General features: G+C 39.3%; 1 protein-coding gene across 1 annotated transcript; it reads left to right on the top strand.

Annotated features, from left to right (window-relative positions):
• Nucleotides 1-13,658: 13,658 nt before the first annotated feature.
• On the top strand, nt 13,659-19,682 carry gnb3b (guanine nucleotide binding protein (G protein), beta polypeptide 3b; the record flags this gene model as incomplete). The annotated part of the gene is made up of 8 exons (XM_079258823.1): nt 13,659-13,727; nt 14,036-14,181; nt 14,769-14,832; nt 16,165-16,321; nt 16,421-16,487; nt 18,349-18,550; nt 18,795-19,011; nt 19,576-19,682. The coding sequence occupies 8 exons, from the start codon at nt 13,659-13,661 to the stop codon at nt 19,680-19,682; spliced, it is 1,029 nt and encodes a 342-aa protein (XP_079114949.1).
• Between the last annotated feature and the right edge of the window lie 1,173 nt (nt 19,683-20,855).

The raw sequence follows: 20,855 nt of genomic DNA, 5'->3' as shown, positions 1-20,855 counted from the left end.
CAGTGACAGTTACAGGGAAGATGAGGATGAGAGAGAGATCGGATGCCGTGATGAGGGAGAAATTGGAAGCCGAAATGAGGAAGAAGTCGGGGGAGGTGAGAAACGAGACGACGGGGGACATGGACATGGAAGAGACGACGATCACAGCCAGACCAAAGCAACTTTTAGGAGACGTGACAGGAAAAGACGAGCCGTCAGGTGTGGGACAAGACGAAGTGCACCTAGTCAACGTCGTGATGACAGTGGCAGGTCAGGTGAAGGCATGGAGTGGAGGGCCTCAAGGCAGAGATCTCGATCTGGGCTCCCAAATGCCAGAGGCTCAAGAAGTAAGACATTGTTTTCTTTAGCATTTGAATAAATAAATGTGTTCTGTAATTTCCACTGATTTTCCCCTTGATTTGAATTATGTGGCTTAAACAGTGATGCGGCTAATTATGTAGTTTCACGGAATTAGGGAGTCATTTTGTGCTTCATGCACACACCATCATGAAAAATATATGATATGATCAAAACAGCCTTCAAGAGGCAATCGATGTGGTTGTTGGAAAAGGAAAAAGAGCTGCTGTGCTCAGTGCGGCTTTTATTTAGTTGCGCTTTATGGCCTGGCAAATAAATAAATAAAGAGATAGATAGATAGATAGATAGATATTCATGCTAATAAATATATTCACATATTCCCTCATACACAACCTAAATAATAAATAAACAAAATGTACACATCATATATATTTATTTATATATATATATATATATATATATATATATATATATATATATATATATATATATATATATATATATATATATATACACACACATGAATATGTATAGATGAATAGATTTTCTTCCTTCCTATTATTTATAGATCGAAATCAGCAAAAAAGGACGGGGGGGGGGGGGGGGCATGAACACCATCCACCTGAAGTTCCTTGACCTGGTAGAGAGTGGTTGGAAAAGGACTGGAAGCCAGTAAACATTTCTTTTACTGAGGTTCCAGGCCCAATCAGTGCAGCTGCAACTCTTCATTCAGAGCAGCCAGTCGATTTTGTTGAGTTGTTTATTTCTGATGAACTTCTTGAGACTATTGTGAACCAGACTAATTTGTATGCAAATCAGTGCATTGAAGCACAGAGCGATGCTTCATCACATGCTCGCATCCATGCATGGAAACCAGTAACAGTTTCAGAAATGAAAACCTTTCTGGGGCTTTCTTTTCTCACTGGTCTAATTTGCAAACCCAAGCTGGAAATGTACTGGTCAACAGATGAAATGTTAGCTACTCCCTTCTTTAACAAAGTTATGTCCCGAAATAGATTTGAAATCATTTGGAGATTTCTCCACTTTAGTGATAATGAAACAAGACCAGCCAATTGTAATGATAATCTGTACAAAGTCCACTCTGTTCTTGATTATCTTGTGACAAAATTTCAAGAAATGTATCAACCCAACACAAACATTTGCATTGATGAGGGAATGCTTCTCTGGCGTGGGCGCCTGGCTTTTAGGGTGTACAACCCCCAAAAACCAGTAAAATATGGGATCAAATCCTACATTCTATGTGATTCGGAGACCGGGTACTGTTTCAACCTAATACCCTACTGCGGAGAAAGTGCCCCACTTGGAGACACAGTTGTCTCTCTACTTGACCGCTTAGCAGGTCATGGCTACAAGTTGTACATGGACAACTATTATAACTCTGTTGCCCTATGTGAGCATCTGCTCGACTTAAAAACCCAGGTCTGTGGCACACTAAGAAAGAACAGGGGGGAACCATCAGTGATCCGAGATGCTGGAAATGCAGATCTTAGGAGAGAAGGAGAGCCACTTGTGCGTCATAAAAAAAATTGCATGGTCTTAGTTTGGCGAGACAAACAAATAGTAAAAATGGTTACAACATTCCATCCAAGTGAGATGAAAACAATTCAGGTTTGGCAAAGAGGACATAAAGACAGGGTTTCCAAACAAAAGCCAACTTGCATTGTGGAATACAACAACGCCATGAATGGAGTAGATAAATTAGATCAAAATATTGTCTACTACCCCTTTGTCAGAAAGTCCCACAAGTGGACAAAGAAATTCATCACATATTTATTTGAAATCAGTTTATTCAACGCTTTCATCATCTACAAAGCAAAAACCCCATCTGGCAAATGCAGCACACTTTTGGCATTCATTCAGAGTGTCGTGAAGTCATGGACCAGTCAGGTCCCCGTGAGACAGGCTGAAGGTCCCGAAACCCATGCTGAGGAGGGACAAGACAACCCCACTGCTCAGAAAACCCCTAGAGCTCCTTACATGACCGATCCCAAGAAAAGATTGGATGTCATATTTGTTGCACATCCACTTGTCCCCATCCTGCCAACAGCCAAAAAAGATCACCCAACCAGATGGTGCAGGGTTTGCACACGTAAGGGGTTGCATAAGGAAACATCTTTTTACTGCAAAGGCTGTGGTGTCCCCTTGCACTTTGGACAGTGTTACACTGTGTACCATTCAAAAGCAATTTATAACGCGTAAAAAAAGACAAAAAACAAAAAAAAGCCAAAAAACCCATTCACAACAAAAATCAAATAATCAATCAACCAATCAATCCTAATTAGGATGGAAATAGGTTTTATGACTGTCCAGTTGTTTGTTAGTGATAATTCTAGACAATTTAGTTACAAATGCAATATATTCTGCAAATTATTCCAGGTTTTCATATTCTTTTTGTTTAATTTTTGCAGTGCTTGCTTGAAGAAAGAGAATAAGATGGAATTTATTATTATTTATTATTTATTTATAATTTATTTATTTATTTATTTATTTATTTATTTATTTATTTATTTGTTTATTTATTTATTTATTTATTTAGTTAGTTATTTATTTAGTTATTTATTTGTAATATAAGAGAAATTGATGGAAATATCTAAAGTTTGTGATATAATCTGCCACATAAGGGAATTTTCTTCTTGTGTTGGTGACCCTTAACATTCTAAAAAATATTTTCAAAGATATGATTATTATTATTATTATTATTATTATTATTATTTAATATTATATTTTGTTAACTGTGATGCTTTTTTTAGTATTTGTAAATAAAAATATAAATAGCCAATCAGTTTTGTACTGACAATAAATGTTTATGTAAAAAGTCGTTTTCTGATATTGTTCTTCAAAATGTTTTTTTTTTTTTTGTTTTTTTTTTACAAAAATGACCAATATTTAACAGTTGATAACTCAAGAATGAATAAAGATAGAAAAATAGCTTCTTCTTTATTTGAAAGGTCAGATTCTATTCTTTCCTTTGATGAATTCAGTGTTAACATACTATAAACGCAACATTTTCAGCTGGCCTTCAAAGATTGATGGATATTATCTAAATGCCTGGCGCTGGCTAGCAACTAATTCACAGTTGTCTGGCGGGGAAAGAGTTCATTTGTAGTATTACTTAAAGTGGAGGCTAGCTTGTGATCAACAGGTCAGTAACTAAAGGCTACAATTACTTTCCACACTTCTAAATTCAAATCAATTTTGTTTTTTAAATGTTTAAAGGATCAAGGGAGTGAGAGTGGACATGTAAAACTTCAGGATTTAACTCAAGTCACATCAGACTATATCCAGCGTTTTATACATTCTATGGACATTTATTCGTTGGGTTCCATATTAAATCTAAGATATTAAAAAAAGTTTTAAAAGTGTCTTTTTCTTCTTGTACACAAACATTTGCGTCATTACACTCAGTTCTCAAGTTGTGAAGGTAAAAGGATATTGGGTACACAAGTAAATGTTGAAGCCATAATTCATTGTTTGTCATAGTTAAGTGTGCTTTGTCCTTGCATTGTTTTGGTAGTATAAAGATGATGCATGAAGAAGCTGTCCCTCAAAAATGTGATGTCCAAGTTTGCAGCAGTAATATATTTATTATCAGATCTCACACTGTATTAAATTATGGCATTTGTGGATCATTTTTATGTTTCATTTAGCTCCCTTTCATTGAGAATGAGCGGAAATACTGTTGTCGTTGCAGATATGCAGGAGGGGCCATTAAAAAATGTACACCTAACCCTAACCATAGCCACTAACCAAGCCATTTTATGGCAACGAAAGCTTTTTAATGTGAATGCCCATGTGCAGCTCGCTCATATAAAAAACAAAAAGATTTGTAATAATAAAGATAAAACTCCTTCCATTTTTCCACTTTCCATCTCTACTCGACTCCAGCTTCCACCTGGAAGGAGGCAAGGTACAACAAATGGTTGTATTTAAATCAGCATATGTAAATCAGACCAGTTTCATGTGTTTAGGAATCTGAACTCATTTCTCAGTAGTCCAGAAATGTATATGATCTGTTTTATTTCATGACAAAGCCGTGACATTTTCCAAACTTTAATAATCTAGTTTTCAATAATGGTAGCTAAGAGGTCATAATATCTAACCTTTTATCATATCCAACCTCAACTATTTTGTCTGTAATGTGTTAAACAGAAGGTACAAACTATCAGGGGTACTCAATTCAGCCCTATGTTGTGTGCAATCCAGCGGATTTTTCATGTATTCCTGCTTCAACACACCTGAATCAAAGTAAATGGCTCTAACAACCTATTGGAATCTGCACAATGACTCAGCTGTGTTGGAGCAGGGATACATTTACTGAACTAAGTACCACTGCAATCTGATATTGAATGGAAAAAGTAACCAAACTCTACAACAGCCTTTGTGGGATCGGACTTGACTTGATGTCATCTCAGATCCACACTGAGGCTTTTAAATGCAATGCATTTGTCTATTTTGTGATTATTAAATTGCAAACAATGGCATGAAATGCTTTAAGGCTGTCCGATTGGGTTGCTTTGAATACAAACTTTTGTTGAGGAAAAACCAATTTGGATTTTCATAAAACATTTGCAAAAATCCTGTTTCATTGAAAAAGATCAGAGGCAGATCTTTCTTTTTAGTGAAACATATTATATATGTTGGATATAGAGTTTTAAGGGAGTTTTTTATGTTGGTATGGAGGGTTAGGGATAGGGTAGGGTTGTGTGTTTGGGGTGCGTGTGTACTTCATGCTGCTTATCTAGGGTCGGGTCACAGGGGCAGCAGCCTAAGCAGGGAAGCCCAGACTTCCTTCTCCCCAGCCACATTTGCCAACTCTGTGGGGGGGATCCCGAGGCGTTCCCAGGCCAGCCGAGAGATATAGTCCCTCCAGCGTGTCCTGGGTCTTCCCCTGGGTCTCCTCCCAGAGGGACGTGCCTGGAACACCTCACCATGGAGGCGTCCAGGAGGCATCCTGACCAGATGCCCGAGCCACCTCAACTGGTTCCTCTCAATGCGGAGGAGCAGCGGCTCTACTCTGAGCCCCTCCCGGATGACCGAGCTCCTCACCCTATCTCTAAGGGAGAGCCCGGCCACCCTGCGGAGGAAACTCATTTCAGCCGCCTGTATACGAGATCTCGTTCTTTCGGTCACGACCCACAGCTCATGACCATAGGTGAGGGTAGGAACGTAGATCGACTGGTAAATCGAGAGCTTCGCCTTCTGGCTCAGCTCCTTCTTCACCACGACAGACCGGCACAGAGTCCGCATTACTGCAGACGCCGCACCGATCTGTCTGTCGATCTCGCGCTCCATCCTTCCCTCACTCGTGAACAAGATCCCGAGATATTTAAACTCCTCCACTTGAGGCAGGACCTCACTCCCGACCCGGAGAGGGCAATCCACCCTATTCCGGCTGAGGACCATGGTCTCAGATTTGGAGGTGCTGATTCTCATCCCAGCCGCTTCACACTCGGCCGCGAATCGCTCAAGCGAGAGCTGGAGATCACAACCAGATGAAGCCAACAGGACCACGTCATCTGCAAAAAGCAGGGACCCAATCCTGAGGCCATCAAGCCGGATCCCTGTAAAAGAATTACAGGTCTACAGAGAGCCTCAGGGTGCTGCTCCAGCTGTAGTGGCCGTCCTTCTGCAGCACTGCAGGACTCTTGTTCTCCTCAAAGCTGCTGCTGCTGCTGGCGTCCACCTTCCAGGACAGACTCCAGTCTGAGGGGAAGCCCTTGTTGGCCAGACATGTGAGCGTGGCATGGCCCTTCTTTATCTCATCACTGGAGGGGGGCAACACCGTCAGGGTGGGTCAGACATAACCTAGGAAACACCAATCAGATTAGAGGAAGAGCTTAAGAAACTTCTCATCCATTTAAGATCAGAATCAGTTTGATCTGAAATATCTCAAATTGCACGTAAAACATGTACAGATATTTACAAGTTTTACTCACATTTAAAATAAGTAATAAAATAAGAAAAATAAAAAGCAACTCAGTAAAATCCAGAACTGACAAAATATCAGTAAATTCCTTCATAAATATCTTAACTAATTGTAATCATCATGTTTTCTATTTTGCAAAGAGTTTTAATTCAATAAATTTAGATTAAATCTTTTCCTGATTATTTAGCTGAATAAAAACTGCTAACATGGACTTTCATAGAAAAGTAGAATAAATTTAGGAAATATAAAGTCTGTCAGATACAATTATAAAACATTTTATTTTTCACTAAAATATTCTTTCTGTTTCAGACATTCAAACATTTAAAAGAAAAATTGCTAATTTAAAAAATACTTTCATGTTAAATGAAAAATAAACTTACCTTCAAACTCCAGTCTGGTTCCTCCACCAAAAGTCCACCACAGTGATACAAAGTGACTGAGGCCCCGTACAAAAACCTCTGACTGTACAGAGACACGGCTCTCTGACTCTCTCAGACTGAACTAAACTTATATTCCCTAAATATTCATCTTTATGTTTAAAATGATAAAAAAAAAGGATCCGGCTCATCTTTAACAACATACTTTTCAAGACTGATTTAGGTTTTATAAAGATTATTTTCTAATTGAACTTTTAACTCTAACTCTAAAAATACTTTCTTTTACATGCTGAGCAGAAAAAGAAATAATTAAAATGAAAGCATCCCTATGAAAATAAAATAGATTTAGATTTAACTTCCTCCACCGAACGTGTACCACAGTGATACAAAGTCATTAAAGCGCCGTACAAAAACCTCTGACTGTAAAGAGACACGGCTCTCTGACTCCGACACAAAGTCAGCAAACACATCGAACTATGCAGTTTATAAAATAAACATGAAACTTATTTATGAGTAAAAACATTATGCAGCATTTTTCTGTTGGGAATGTTGGACACAAACATTATTCATTTACCAGCATTTTATTCATGTGTCTTTATATGTGTTGTTCATTATGGATTAATGTGGGAAGCACATGAACATATGATGTATGGATGTAAGAAGAGATTTAAAAACAAACTAGAATATCTGCATGAATTATCATTTAGGAAATTATACAATCGAGTATAAAATCCAGAAATGCACTGCACACTGAAACAACTTTTCACAAGTTTCCACCATATATATATGACACTGATTGACAATCAATTCCACATGCTGTTGTGCAAATGGAATAGACAACAGGTGGAAATTATCGACAATTAGCAAGACACACCTAATAAAGGAGTGGTTCTGCAGGTGGTGACCACAGACTACTTCTCACTTCCGATGCTTTCTGGCTGATGTTTTGGTCCCTTTGAATGCTGATGGTGCTTTCACTCTAGTGGTAGCATGAGACGGAGTCTACAACCCACACAAGTGGCTCAGGTAGTGCAGCTCATCCAGGATGGAACATCAATGCAGCTGTGGCAAGAAGGTCTGCTGTGTCTGTCAGCGTAGTGTCCAGAGCATGGAGGCGCTACCAGGAGACAGGCCAGTACATCAGGAGATGTGGAGGAGGTCGTGGGAGGGCAACAACCCAGCAGCAGGACCGCTACCTCCTTCTTTGTGCAAGAAGGAACAGGAGGAGCACTGCCTGTGTCATGATCCCTGTTTTTTGTTATGTGTTTAGTTTGTTTTATGGTGAATGTCTTGTGCTTAATATGGTTTTTCTTTGATCACTTACCCATGTTTGTTTCAGGTCTGCTTGCCCTGCCCAGTCTTGTCTGTCTGTCCTTCATTCCCTGATTGTTCACACCTGATTGTGTTTTCACCTCATTAGTACCTGCATATATTCTCCCCTGTGTTTGTCTTGTTGCCAGTTCGTCGTATGTGTTTGAACGCATTTAAGCCATAGTTTTGTATCGCTACTATCGCTGGTTAAATAAACCTTGTTTTTGTCCTCACTGGATTGGTTTCGTGCATTTGAGTCCCAGCCCTGTCACGTCCTTCACAGCCAGAGCCCTGCAAGATGAGCTCCAGCAGGCCACAAATGTGCATGTATCTGCTCAAACAGTCAAAAACAGACTCCATGAGGGTGGTATGAGGGCCTGACGTCCACAGGTGGGGGCTGTGCTTGCAGCCCAATAGAGTGCAGGACATTTGGCATTTGCCAAGATTGCTAAATTTTCCACTGGCGCCCTGTGCTCTTCACAGATGAAAGCAGGTTCACACTGAGGACATGTGACAGACATGACAGAGTCTGGAGACGCCGTGGAGAACGTTCTGCTGTCTGCAACATCCTCCAACATGACCGGTTTGGCAGTGGGTCAGTAATGGTGTGGGGTGGCATTTCTTTGGAGGGCCACACAGCCCTCCATGTGCTCACCAGAGGTAGCCTGACTGCCATTAGGTACCTAGATGAGATCCTCAGACCCCTTGTGGGACCATATGCTGGTGCAGTTGGCCTTTGGGTTCCTTCTAATACATGACAATGCTAGACCTCATGTGGATGGAGTGTGTCAGCAGTTCCTGCAACACGAAGGCATTGATGTTATGGACTGGCCCGCCCGTTCCCCAGAACTGAATCCAGTTGAGCACATCTGGGACATCATGTCTGGCTCCATCCACCAACGCCAAGTTGCACCACAGACTGTCCAGGAGTTGGTGGATGTTTTAGTCCAGGTCTGGGAGGAGATCCCTCAGGAGAACATCCGCCGCCTCATCAGGAGCATGCCCAGGCATTGTAGGGAGGTCATACAGGCACGTGGATGCCACACACACTACTGAGCCTCATTTTCACTTGTTTCAAGGACTTTACATCAAAGTTGGACCCCCTTGTAGTGTGTTTTTCCACTTTCATTTTGAGTATAACTCCAAATCCAGACCTCCATGGGTTGATGCATTTGATTTTCACTGATAATTTTTGTGTGATTTTGTTGTCAGCACATTCAACTATGCAAAGAAAAGTATTTAATAAAAATATTTCATTCATTCAGATGTACAACATGTTACTTTAGTGTTCCCTTTATTTTTTTGAGCAGTGTATATATAAAACAATGACACAGCTTTCTGGAATGCATCCAGATGAAGACATCTGGATCTGTAAAAGCTCCAGAGTTTTTTGTTTTTTTTCTCTCAAATTAGCAATAGGATTGGGTGCTTTGCTGTAATCTGCAAAGGTTTGCCAAAGGTTACCAAGCTGCAGAAAAGTAGAACCAGAATCATCTTAAAACAGGGTTCAGTTTCAATCCTGCATAGCCATACAAGAAGCCCCGATAAACACTGTCAATGAAATGTTTAAGGGAATCTGTTTTGTTGAGATTTGAATACAGTAGGTCAGTCTTTCTCAATTTCAGGCCTCCAGCACCCTTACCTTGCATGTTCAATGTTTTCCTGCTCCAAAACACCTGATTTTACATTTACGGGTCTCATCATCAAACTTTTTTCAAGCTTGCCAAAGAGCCATTGATTGCAGTCAGGTGTGTTAAAGCGTTGAAACATCTAAAACAAGCAGGGGTACTTGAGGATTGAAATTGAGAAGCACTGGTTAAGATCATCCTGCACATTCCCAAGTTGCCTTTAATGACCATCATGAGTAAAATATCTAGTAAACAGAGCAAGCCTTTTGCCAAAAGAGTCTTAGTGGAAAATCCCATTTCATGTTGTGACCCACGGGTTCCAACCTTCATCATTTACTTGCTGCTGTTTAGTTCAGTGAGACACCAGGTTCTTGATCCCTCCTACCTAATAAAGACAGGTGATCTAATTATCATTAGTTGGCCCTTGAGAGTTTCCCACCACACACTTTTCCTGGAAGAAACTACAGAAATCCCTTCTGATGCTGCAAGTCAGATTACAGGATGTCAAGGGGGTGGACCAAACAAGATCATCTCTCTTGGCAGACCAATACCTGAGCTGCTACATATCAGAGCCCAGCACAAACCTGCTGTCTCCTTGCTTCAAATCCATACGATCTCCTGCTCTTCCCTCTTTTAATTTTAGAACTACAATAACAAAGAAGGCCAAAATCTGATCCTCAGATGCACCAGTGCTGCACATGTAGATATTTTACCTACGCTGACCCTGCCTGGAAAGAATGAGCCATTATTGTGTGTTTATCGAGGGCATTGACAGCCGGCAAGCTGCTGCACGTTTGCCAGAGCAGGACTTCAGCAGAGGATCTTCAGACTCAGGGTCGAGAGCAAAAGAAAGTGCTTCTGATCAGATTTGGAGCTTCTAAGGCTTCAACCAGCGTCTTCTTTACGATGTTCTTGTCATTTTCTTTGGACAAAAAAAGTGACCAAGTTTCACAAAAATCTTCACATCCTAATTAGAAGGAAAACGGTGCATTTGACTTTTGATCCACTTTTGCTTTGTATCAGGTGTGACGCACGTTTAACCTAACCTGCTCTAATTCCCTAACGAGATTGCCTGTCCCTGGATATCCCATTAAACTGCGATTAACCAGGCTCAGCTTATTTGCGCTGCCAAACCAATTCCCCCCCTGTCAGCCTCCGTAACAAACCATCCATACCGTTCCCCCTATCCTGTTTTTTTTTTTTTTTTAAAAACATGCAGAGCAATGAAACAAGACCAATGCCTGCATAGATGACTGGAACAATGCTCATTTGTCTTTTCCATCCCTGCTGTTGAAACGAACTAAATTGAAATAAGTTCAATCTGAGGAAAACTTTCTTCTTTTAGACCAGATGGATGCAACCTCTATTGCTCCCACAGACTCTCTCATTTCCCATCCACCTGTTCCCATTTTCTTCCTGCCATCTTCTTTCACCTCTCCCACTTGCTCTTGTCAAGTGACCTCATAACCTGCTTTTCCTCCTCCCAATCAGTTTACCTGATTCTTCTCTCGCCCTGTTTCTCCTTCTCTCTCTGTTTCCATCTTTGAGCCTTATCCCTTCATCCCTTATCTCCTTCATCCCCTCCAATCCTCATCTGTTCTTCACTGTGGAGGAAGGGAGAGAGAAAGAGAGAGTTTTTTCACAAGTAAAGCTACACCTGCAGTCTGACGGGGGAGAGCATCAGAGGAGCCAGCGAGCAGGTTGTGCAACCCGGGATTGTAGAATCAAGAGGAGCTCAGAGGGGAGCAGAGAGCCGGAGGTGTCTGGGTCCAGGAGCTGCACAGGTGCAGGAGAGAATAAGGGTCCACGTTGTGCGTGGAAAAGGTGGGTTTTATACTTTTATGCTTCTCTGCAGGTGCTTCCTCTGCCATTGGAAAAAGTTGGGATCTACTTTGAGGCTGTGTGATCTTTGTGAGACAAGTGGATTTTTATTTATTTATTTATTTTTTTATCTTGTGTACTTTGGATTCCCGATGCATCACATTGAAAATGACTTATAGACAACTACTACATTATGGATATGGTTTTATTTTCCTTTTTTAAATGCAGCCGCCTGCTTAAATCCATATAAAGCAGCTGTATTTCTGTTGGATTTCTATTTATTTAAAAGAACAAAGGTCATTCTGAATCCTAAGTGGACACCCTTCAGCCAATATTCTACTCTTGCACCTCCTGAAGCACACATTTGATGCATTTTCTTTTCTAAAACTGCATCTTGTGATTCCTTTAGCCCTCTTGAAGGTGATCTTTAAATTGTAAGCAAGCTGCCAAAGAGGATTGTTTCCTCAAGCGTGGTAACTGTAATCTGTCACACAAGGCCAAAACTCAAACAGCTTTGTGCCTGTGTGGTTTTTTTTAGAAGGATTTGCAAAAAAAAAAAAAAAAAGTTGTATTGGCTTTTTGTGTTCAAATGTCTTAAAGGATATCCAGAATCATGCACTGGCTGTTAAATGCACCTAAACTGAGTGAACATCAGAGAAGAGGGGAAGTTGTTTGTGCTTTTGACTCTAAAAGACCTTCTTCCTCCTCCACCGTCCACATCACCCTCCCTCCTTCCTTCACTGATCCCGAGGTAAAGAGCAGTCAGTAATCGGATGAGAGGAGATTTGACCAGTAAAGCTTCCCTTAAGATCCCCTGCCGGGATTTAAAGCCCTGCAGAGACTCACCCCAAAACCCCTCATCACCGGAACTGGTGTCCCTCTGGTTTCCTGAACCCTTCATCCTGCTTCCAATCGCAACTTCAAGCTTGTATGCAACATCCTGAAGCTTCATTGTAGATATTTAGACTTAAATGTGTAAAATGTGTATAAATACAGTCGTAATTGTCCATTTTTAAGTCTATTTTTCCCACAAACGATTATGTTTATTCATATTTTACTGTTGCAATGCATGGTTTAAGCCTAAAAGAATGCAAGTAAATTGTCCTGTTAGCATTAATGGTAAAGGTCCCGTCATCTAAAGATGTGCAGGGTTTTAGTTATGAAGATATCCTTTGACTGTGACTGGAGTCATGCAAGTAGGTAATTAGCACTGAGTTAGCCAGACGTCACTATCCTATTAGAGAGCATTAGGCCCAAACATTGCATTACTGCATGCAAAGCTTTTAAAAAATGAATAAGTATAAAAGAAAAAACTCGACAGAAAAAAACAACATAGCTGTAATGTTTTTTTTTCTTTTTTTTTTAAATACTGCATACTTTTCTGTGTAGATGTAGTTACATCATTTCCAAGTCAATTTGCAATTGCTTCACCCAATCCTATATTTATTTTTTTTTATTTGAGTATGCACTTTAAAAGAAACAGTAGAACATTCATAGAGAAAAAATTAAGAGGAAAGGTTCAAATGATGGACAATACACGTAAAAAAAAATCATATAAATTACAATGCTGTGGAGGTTGGAAACCTTATAAGGGCTTATCGAGAACCTCACCATATTCTAAATATAAGAATAAATAAAGTAATTAAGTAAACCAGATAAAGAAAACACAAACAACAAAGCATTACAAACAAAAAACAAACAAGCGTTAAATGCAAAAATATTACAAATAAAGTAAAAATAACAGTAATATTATTCACATTTTTCCTCTTTTCTTTTCCATTTACCTTTCTTCACCTCTCATTCTTCTTCTCGTCATGAAATGTTCTCTCTCTGTCGTAGCCGCCACATCCTTCATTAATTTCCTTCCTTCATATTTGTGTCCTAATTGACCTGCGTGTGAGCTAAAACTATTACAACTAGAGTGTGAGATTGCACCTGACAGCTGTGTCTAATCTTTGTTGCAGACTTGATGGTGCAACAGCAACCCAAGTGTTCTACTTTGAAGCATCAGGGTCACAGAGTGATCATTTAGACACCTCATTGGATCTCAGTGTACCTGTGTGTAATTACTGCCGTGTCAAGCTGCCAGGGTCAGATGGGAGAAATTTGACAGCTCTTGAATCCCTGTATGAGAAGTGTTGGATTAAAGATGTTGTACTATTATTTTCCAGCTAAAATGTTTGTCTTCTCTGTCCTTTTTTTTCTTTGTTCTCTTCCTCTGCTGCTACAAAGTGACTGTTAATTTCCTGTCAGTAACATCCCGTCACAACCGTTGCCATGGCAGCTGAGAAAGCTGAAATGGATGCACTGAAAAAGGAGTGCGATGCCCTCCGTACACAGATTGAGGTGAGCAATTGTTAAATAGAAATGTCGGCCAGTCGGGCTTCAAATGATTTGATTTGCAGTAAAATGCAAGAGATTTTTTTTTTTTTTTTTTTTTATCCTGAACCACAATGAAAGAGTTTGCTTTGAAAAAATAAAACCACCTTAGGAGGAATAACTTCATCTGGTTTGATATTATCATTAATATTTTAAATCCATATGTGTTTTTACGACTGAAAACAGAACTAAAAATGTATAGAAAATGAATGAAAACACTGGATTTTACCTCTGTTCTTCTCCCTCTGGCGTGCAATTCTCTTTCTGGCCATTAGACGGCTCGCAAGGCCGTGAACGACTCATCCATGTCAAAGACAGCAGGTGGTGTGGCCGCCGTGGGTAGGGTCCAGCTGAAGCTCAGGAAGACACTCAAAGGTCACCTGGCCAAAATCTATGCCATGCACTGGTCAGCAGACTCTAGGTGAGGATGAGGAGACAGAGTGAAAACATTAACGCTGTTCTGCATGGTAATTCTGTGAGGGAATTGTTCATATCCTCCAAAGTTTCAAGCTCATTTTGTTTGATTGATTCCTGATTACTTTGGTTGAAACATGGCATGAAAAAGACTGCTGAGAATAACACATAGACAGTTACAAACTATGTGCAATATTTTCTGGAGCAAACAACACAGAACCCTCGTAAAGAGATTACATAAAACACTATAAGAATTATCAATTACCATTCATCCCCATTATAGTCTAAGATACCAAAAGCACTTTTCATTTTTTAAATTATATTAAATAATACACATAGTTGTATCTTTTTTATTCTTCATTTCTGTCCTACAGGCTTTGAGTTACATTTATACATCAAAAAGTGATGGAAAAAGCAGTTCAAGTCTAACATACACATAAAACTGTTTGCATATCGTTGCAGCCCATTGTTTTTCTTCTACGTGCATTTTTTCAACACTATATTGATTTCATTTTGTATTTTTAAAAAAAAGGTGAGTTTACTTTTAAGACTTTTGCAAGTACCTGAATTGTAACTTCTTAATTTCTCTCGAAGGCAAATGGTCAGTGCATCACAGGATGGCAAGCTTCTCGTCTGGGACGCCTTCACGGGAAACAAGGTAATATTGCATATTGTATTGATTCATTGTCTTAACCACAAAGCATGACAAATCTCGTAAAAACAACAAAAGTAAATGAAAGTCATACATTCATTTTCTATACTGGTTCCTAGAAATCTGATTTGCACCCTGGGTAGGTTACCAGTGTATTACAGGGAGACAACAACCATTCATATTTATTCCTAGAGACGATCTAGACTGGCCAATTAACCTCACATCCATTTCATTGGGCTCGGGGGAGACATGCAAACTCCACTGTTTACATGTCACGGTTCGAACCCCCTCCCTTGCTGAGGTTCAAACCAGTGACCTTGCTATGAGGCAATATGCAATACAATATCCAAAATTGGAAACAATGACGGCATTACCACAATTAATGCAATTTCTTGTTATCTTGATGGTGCAATATGATTCTCAAAAGGGAAGTAAGTCTCCACACAGATAATTTCTTTTATTATTATTATTATTATTATTATTTAACCTTTATTTCAGCAGGAAAGTCCCATTGAGGTTAAGAACCTCTTTCTCAAGGGAGTCCTGGCCAAGAGGCAGCAATAGTTACAGGCAATTTACATGTTACCACTGAAACAGAACAAAACGGGACATCTCAAAATCTCTCACTCTGGACTTAAAACAGTTGGGACAATTTCCAGTCTCTCTGCAAAGAGTTCCACGTAGACGGAGCGGAGTAGACAAAGGCCCTTTTTCCCATCTCTGTGCGGGTAAATGGAACAGAAAGCATCAAATGATCATTTGATCGCAAAAAATAAGAATCAACACATCTCTGCATGATTAAATCACAGATATAGGATTTTAATCAGTTTAACTGGTAGATAACTGAATTAACCAACTTATCTACCTGCTGACTTTATCAGCCTTTTGTGATAAATTGTCTTCAGATTCAATAACATACAAGAAATGTAATGTTTGTTCTGATTTTGTTCAGGTCACCATGACACTATTTTTGAAGTCCTTTTTACTCCACAATATTTATGTGTCTGCTGTTGAAGCAGAAGTTTCCAATGAAAACCCCACATCAGCTCGATTGTTTCTTCTAAACTGTATGTTAGATTCCTCCTCTTCTATAATTAGAGAAGCCCTCATTTCAGGTTAGTGATGGGTTCACGCAAACCAAGACAATCTGGTCATAGGAATTAATTGGAAATCTTTGCCAACAAAATGGCTAAAGAGATTAAGTTTAAGGATAAAAATGTTCTGTCAATCATTCAAACTTTCTACAGAATACGAACACTTTAAATCAGCTTTTATAACTTTAACTTTAACATTTTATGCTGGAAGTTGTTAATCAATTGGATTTTCTTTTGTTCCCAGTTGGTTGCTGTCCCATTAAAGTCTGCTTGGGTGATGAGTGTTGCTTTCGCTCCTTCTGGTGGTCTTGTGGCCAGCGGTGGTCTGGATAACATCTGCACAGTCTACAATATTAAGACTGCCAGCCCCAAGACCCTCAGGGAGCTGGATGCACACACAGGTGAGGAGAATCCATCTTGACTCTTTAAATGTCTGAAAGTTATCAAGGAAGTAGTTGGTTGTTCATCTGAGATGATGAAAAATTCTCTGTCCCACCCAGGTTACTTGTCTTGCTGCCGTTTCCTTAGTGATTCTGAGATCCTGACAGCTTCAGGTGACACTACCTGGTGGGTTTCTAAATCATCATTTTTACCTCCGCCAAGGAGATTAAGTTTTTACTGGCATTTATCTGTTTGTTTGTGTTCAAGATAACTCAAAAGGTTATGGACAGATTTTCAAGAAATTCTCAAGAGTTGTTGGAAATGTGAAAAGGAAGAACTGATTTTATTTATGTAGTGATGTGGATCACCGTTTGGATCCAGGAATTTTTTAGAACTGTGGCCCTTGGCGGAGGTTTGCGCTCTCCAAGTGCTTTTCTAGTTAGTCTAGTTACAACATACTTATAGTAAAAGAAATTGGGGAAAAATTATTTTTTATGGTAAAAATCTTTGCGTTATTACTGACAGACTTTATAATAGTAGAATATGATAATGAACACTTCAGACAGTTGCTTTAAAAGAGTTCTAACACGAAAGTGGGTGGCACTTTAATCATGAGTTACTTTTACATGATCCAAAAAAGAACTAGGATTTATTTTCACATTGAAACAAAAACAAAGGCCTCAAAATTTTGGGAAAACAATGGTAAATTTTTTACTTTTTAATAACACCTTTAACAAGTATGTTGGTATTAACAAATACTTGATATATTAATACAGTAAGTATTAGTCCCTGTCGCTGTCTAATGATAGTTTGAAGTCTGAAACTGTTGTAGTAACTTATTTAACTGTATTCTTGGGCAAGTTTGGTTGATAATATATACCATTTATACTAAGCAAGAGAAGCATATTTCAACCATTTTCCCATAAATTAGCTGCACAGTAAAATGAACCCTTAGACCAGGGGTGCCTAAATCCTCGAGAGCTACCAAACTGGAATTTAAAGATCTGAATCATGAACCAACCTGAATCCAATGAATGGCTCTTTACCAGGCCTTTGCAGAGCTGAATGAGATCATTCTGCTATTTTTTTTTTGGGTATGTTGAAGAAGGGATGCATCTAAAAGTTGCACAATGGTAGATCTCCTGGACAAAAATTGGGCATCCCTGCCTTAGAAAGGTCAATGCATAGTTTGATGTTTTTCTATATCAATACATCTAAATAATTTGCTAACTCCAAAGTGAGGCTCTTTTTCTCTACTCCATACTAAGTTTTTTCTAAATTTCTATGTGTTAATAATTGGTGGTTTCAAATACAACCAATGTGGACATTTCAAACATCAAAGGGCAAAGCTTAGCTTAAACTTAGCCTAGCCTAGCTTAGCAAAGCAAGCTTACTAAAGGAGCTAAAAAAACTTCATGCTAAGATACTAGCAACTTACTAATTTACACCTAATTTAGCCTACTTGTGGGAAAGACCTCTTTTTACCGTAGTTTAGCTATGATGTGCATTAGCTATGATGTGCATTAGCTATGATGTGCATTAGCTACACTAGTAGTTTCCCCACTGCTTTGTGCTCAAGTTAGCTAAACTGATCGCAGTACAGTCAGAGTGCACAACAAATGAAAGTAAGATTTACAGACCAACTTTACTGTATGCAATGCTTTCGAAAAGTATTGTGTCAATAGTTACATTCTGTTGCAATAAATGTATTGTGGTATTTTCTTAGATAGTAATCTACTCAACGTTGTACTCTCACATCCTAAACCACTTGTTCAGGAGTAATACTAATTTAAAACCATTGCATGTTCCATGTTGTTGGTTTAAATAAATTATCTAAGAGAAAAACACAAAATGTTCAATACACATCATTTAGATTTATTTAATTGGTTTTTATTGGTAATGTCAGACTTCATGCAGAATAAACATAAAGGCAGTTTAGACACATTACAAATATCATCACATCAATACTGATATACTTCAAACTAGTCCAATTCAGCAATAACCCACAAATTCATTCCTCCGTTGATTTGTATTCTCCTCATTTTAGCTGTCTGTGGGACCTGGAGACCGGCAAGCAGAAAGTCGTCTTCACCAACCACATTGGAGACTGCATGTCACTGGCTCTGTCCGAAGACATGAATACCTTCATCTCTGGAGCCTGTGACTCTCTGGCCAAGCTGTGGGACATGAGAGAAGGAACCTGCAAACAGACCTTCTCTGGACACACCAGTGACATCAATGCCATTGCTGTGAGGAAAATGATCACGTGTTTGTCAGAGCTTCTGTGTCAGTATTAAATGACAGATTCAGATGAGTAGAATATTGAGAGGAAAGCTTTTTAGACATTAATAGTACAAAGTTGATGCTTATTTTAAGTTTTAAATTAGAATTATTCTTCTTTATCCCTAGAGCACTTATCCTTACTATGACACCAGTGATATAGCCTGTATCTTATCATTTCTAACCAAAACTGTCCCTGTTTCCGTGCTTCAGTTCTTCCCCAATGGAAATGCCATCATCACAGGCTCCGACGACTGCTCCTGCAAGATGTATGACCTCCGCTCTGACCAGGAGGTCAGCGACTACACAGACACTAGCTTGAACGCCGGCATCACATCTTTGGCTCTTTCTAGCTCTGGCCGCCTTATTTTTGCTGGTTATGATGACTTCAACTGCCACATCTGGGACTCACTGAAGGGAGAGAAAGTCGGTACGTGGTGATTCATTCAGCCTTCAGAGACGAACAAGAAGGTTTCGATGTTGCCTTTGATACTGACGTGAAAACCAGCTTAATTAGGGATTCTTTAGCAGTTTAATTGTTTTTATGTTTTGGTTTTTTTTTTTGTGAAATTTGGACTCAGGCTAGTGATAATGTACGGTATAATGATTATATCATTCCAGATGTCTGCTTTGAGTAACAACAGGGTTAACTGTCTCATTAATCTGAGGGATTGTTGTTGATCTATATTAATCTTTTAATGCAGCATTAACTATTGCACATAACCAAAATATCCTTCTTTATGCCTTTTCTTCTTCAACTTCTGTGCACTTCGTTTTGTAATCTTTTCCTACGTCGTTCCCTGTCATCTTTTTACCTCCTTTCCCCCTTTGCTTGTCCTTCATCTTCACTCCATCTCCTCATTGTTCTTTCTTCTCCAATTTCTTTTGGAATACATCCTTATCTTTCCTACCATTTCCCCACAACATTCTTCCATTTTCTTCTATCCTCTTCTCCTTTTTCTATGCTCTCTCCCCCTCTTCTCTGCTCCTGCAGGTGTGCTCTCTGGCCATGACAACAGGGTGAGCTGCACCGGCGTCCCCGCTGACGGGATGGGCGTTTGCACAGGATCTTGGGACAGCTTCCTCAAACTGTGGAATTGAGGAGTTGCAATGACGAAGAACACCTCTAGAAAAAAAGAAGAGGAGGAGGAGAGGAGGGGGAGTGGGTGAAGACAGGCAAGATGAAAGGAGAGGGAAAACTAGAAGACGAGAGAAGAAAATGAAAACGTGTCAAAGCGGGCCTTCGTCTCTTCCTGTCTTCCTCTCTTCTTCTTCCTCATTTATGTATCCAAAAACATGAGCAGTTGCGAATGAGCCACATTGTATAAATGGCGTCAGGTAAACAGTGCACAATGCATCCTGCTGTATGTACAGAAGAGTTTTACTGTTGTCGAGACGATTTAAATCCAAAACACATTTTGAAAAATAGCTCACACTATTCTTAAAGAGATCAGAGCAGGAAACAAAGCTCTTGTTTGAATTCTTTACACACATATAGATTTTTGAAAATGACAGAGGCAACGCTTAAGTATTGAAATAAGATTATAGATTAACAAATTTATTTTTGTCTTTGAGATCTTTGACCTGTAACACAGCCCTTCATGTAGATTGAAGTCGGACATGTAAATTTATTTGTACTTAATAGTTCAACCTTTAGAGATGAGAGTTGATGTACAGTGTCTTTTATTGTTTTGTTTTTTTTCTTTTTCGTTTTTTTTCGGGGGGGGGGGGGGTCTGCACACATCCAGAATGTATATGTGTGGTAGAACAGTCATGGGTCTCCTGCTAACACCCAGCAGGCTTTAATCCGAGCTGGCTGCTGCAGTGTTTCCAGTCTGACTGTAACAGTGTGATGTGTGAAGATGGATGAGGGTTAAAAGTTGGCGCTGAGCTGGCAGACAGAAGAGCAGCCGTTAAAACTGAAAAAACACTCTGTAAAGACCTGTGAATTTTATTCTACTTCTCTGGGCTCAGCTGCATTTTGTAGTACACACGTGCAATTCTAATGTAATAAGGTGAAATTTCTTGAAAATCTTTCTAATAAATAGAGTTCTGCATTAACACCATGTCAGGCTCTTTGTGTTGATGTTTCTATAGAAATCCTTGAGATGTGCTCACACTTCTCTGGATTCTGGTCTGAAAATATGCATAAATGATACACTGTTATTATGTTATTTATGCTATAATTATGTAATAGTGTTTAGTCAAAATAGAAAAATGTGCCACATAATGAACAAACAGCAACTTCTTGTTTGTTTTGGTAAGAGTCTTTTT

Source organism: Telmatherina bonti (assembly GCF_933228915.1).
Source record: "Telmatherina bonti genome assembly, chromosome: 19".
Taxonomy (NCBI): domain Eukaryota; kingdom Metazoa; phylum Chordata; class Actinopteri; order Atheriniformes; family Telmatherinidae; genus Telmatherina; species Telmatherina bonti.
This window is presented reverse-complemented; position numbering and strand designations above follow the sequence as displayed.